General features: G+C 52.3%; 1 protein-coding gene across 1 annotated transcript; it reads right to left on the bottom strand.

Annotated features, from left to right (window-relative positions):
* Nucleotides 1–1062: 1062 nt before the first annotated feature.
* On the bottom strand, nucleotides 1063–2142 carry LOC118888396 (melanoma-associated antigen 10-like). The gene has a single exon (XM_036839345.1). It carries the CDS (start codon nucleotides 2140–2142, stop codon nucleotides 1063–1065), a length of 1080 nt encoding a protein of 359 aa, XP_036695240.1.
* Between the last annotated feature and the right edge of the window lie 821 nt (nucleotides 2143–2963).

The raw sequence follows: 2963 nt of genomic DNA on the forward strand, positions 1-2963 counted from the left end.
CTTCTGGGCATCATTCAAAAGATATTCACCCTTATTTCTCAGGAAACCCTTGCAGATGATATTTATAAAACAGCTATGTCTTGTGTTCAACTGCACTGGGACAAGAGTACAGGACAAATTCCTTACTTGCCCCAGCAAGTGATTTCTCTCTGGTGATTTCTCTCTGCCAAGAGCAGTTTTTCTATCTAGGTTTTTCTCTCACTCCTAAGATACACCGTCTGCATGTCTGGCTGCTGCCACCACCCAGCTTCATCACCATCACCTCCCACAGAAGGAACCCCTGCTTCCCAAAGCCCCAAACTGCCCTGGTTTGGTGCACTTACACTTGAGTGCTTGCTCCTGGAGCCCCACTGCCTTGTCCCATTTTCCCTTGTTCTGTGGGACTTAGGGGACATCTCTACATCTTCCTCATGTGACTGTGGCTCCTAGACCATCACTCTAGGTGTGGATGTGTCCTGCTTTTCTTAGTGTCCCCACTACTAACACAGGGCCTTCCAGAGAGCAGAGGCTCCATGAAGGTCTGTGGAATAAATGAGCCAGTGAGCAGAGATTTCATTTATTACTATTTAATTTCTTCTACATTCTTGAATAAGCTAAGAAAATCCAAGTACATATCTTAATTTTACAGAATAGACTAAAAATGATGAGAATTAAAAAATAAACCACTTAATTTTTTTCTCTATTTTACTAAGCTTTTTCACATTTCCAAGGAAATTCCTATTCTAATGCCATCTTACCTTGTTACAGACTACAAATAAAATGGAAGGTTTCCCAATTCATTTTACAAAATAGCAAAACTCTTTCTCCTAAACTGGACAGAAAGCAATAAATGTGTGACCAATGTCATTCATAAACTTAGATTCTGAGGCTAGCAGACTTTCTAGTTAAGCAACAACATTTCAAAATACCAAAAATAAAGGAAGATAAAGTTCTAAGTCACCCAATGGAACAGAAACAGAAAGATGTTATTCACTATGATTCCCTCATCCCAAGTCTGGCCCTCTACTACTTAGATCATTGACTGCCCTCTTAGAACACAAAGTGAAGAATCTGCCTTAGACTTCACTCAGGGCAGAACAAGCTGCTGGACATGGCACTAGAACTTGCACTGGCCATGGAAGTAGTATTATCTGTGGTGGCAAATCTAGACTGGGCTCTCTCTTCCTGATCTCTCAAAGCCTCTTCATACCACAGAGGGAAGGATCTAGGGTCACTTCCATTGACCTTGGCCAAAAACTCCAGGAGACTCATCTTGCTGATCTCCGCGTGGGCCCGGGGACCCCAAAGAAACTCATAGCGTGCAGGATCGCTGTTGGGCACCTGTCGGTACTCCAGGTACTGCTCCTGCACCCATACTTTGGTAATGAGCTCCCTGGGCTCCCCGTAGATAACGTGCTCCCTCCCGGCACACACCCCCATCAGATTCAGCGATTCCCACACCTCCTCCTCAGGGACACAGTTGTCATTCATAAAGATTATACTCAGGATAAATATCAGAAGGCCGGTCTTGGGCATGCTCTGCCCATCGCTCAGCATCACATCATAGGTGAGGCCCAGGGTGGTGACCAGGACATAAGAATGGTTGCTGGGGTCCAATTCCTTCACATCAATACCAAAGACCAGCTGCATGCACTCCGAGGCTTCACTGAAGATCACAGGGAAGTGTTCCTCGTAATCTTTGATGATGATATTCAGCATTTCTGCCTCTGTGATCGTCTCCTTGGTGCAATACTTGAGGAGCAGAAACTCCACCAGAGCACCCACCTTTTCATCAATCGCATTTCTGAGAAAGGACTCAGCATCTGGCAGGGCCTGCGAGGTGCTCGGACCCTCTTCTTTTGGGCTGCTGGAGCCATCGTTGGATTGGCTCAATGGAGTAGAGACAACAGCAGTGGGGGATGGGGAGGGGAAATCACTCGAAGGGCTCTGTGAAGGACTCAGGGTCTCAAGAAGAGCATAAGGCTCCTCTGGGGAGCTCGAGATCAGAGGACTGCGAAAGGGAGAGGAGGAGAAGGAGGAGGGAAAAGAGGAGGAGCAGGTGGAGGAGGATGAGGAAGAATCCTCTTGCACAGCCATGGGAACACTTTGGGCCTCATGGCCTTCCTCAAGCATGTAGCGCCGTCGCTTTGGAGCACGAGGCATGATGACTGGTGTCAGGAAGCCGACTGGAGTGTGGGCAGGGGTGACAGGTGGGGACCAAGGACCTGGGGGAGAGAGGGAGTGTGAGCGGCCTCGGCGGAGAAACGCACCCTGGGCAGCTCTGACAAAGGCCACTTACAGGGCTCGCCTGGAGGGGTGCCCTCGGGCCTCACAGGGGCGCTCCTCCTGGGCGGCCTGTCTCCTGCCAACCTGAAGAAGGAAGCGAGGTGGCTCCTCAGGGTGCAGCCAGCGCAGCCCCAGGTACCGACCGGGGCTGAGAGGGGTGTGGGGAGGTGCGGTGACTTGGGCCTTGTGGGGTCCCCTCTGTTCTGGGAGGGGGAGCCCCTGGGTGCACACTCAGGGCACGCACCTCACCTTGACTCCTGGCGCTGCCTGGGCCTCCTCTGCTCTGTGGCCTGAGGACACGTGCCTCAGACCTGGGCCTTCGCCTCCTGGTTCCTGGAGCTCCTGTAAGGGGAATGGAGGGGGCACCTCGGGTGTAGATTGTGGCACAGCCCTGGGCCCCTCGATGCTGGTAGGAGGGGTGGGCCGGACTCTGTGGGCCCCCCATTGTTCCGGGGATTGGGCCCCACCAGTCCTCTCTCGGGGTCCACACCTTGACCCCGGCAGATCCTGGGACTCCTCCCTCTGCTGACCTGATGTTTCCCCTCAGACCAAGGTCCTCGCATCCTTAGACGAGTCCATCCCCAACCACGTGGCAGAGGTGAGACCCTGCAACGTCAAGTCAGCCCTGCCCGGGACCTCCCAGCGCTGACAGCATGGGCGAGCTCCTCTGAGGTCCCCTCTGTTCTGGGGCCCAGGGT

The sequence above is a fragment of the Balaenoptera musculus genome, chromosome X, assembly GCF_009873245.2.
Source record: "Balaenoptera musculus isolate JJ_BM4_2016_0621 chromosome X, mBalMus1.pri.v3, whole genome shotgun sequence".
Classification (NCBI taxonomy): Eukaryota; Metazoa; Chordata; class Mammalia; order Artiodactyla; family Balaenopteridae; genus Balaenoptera; species Balaenoptera musculus.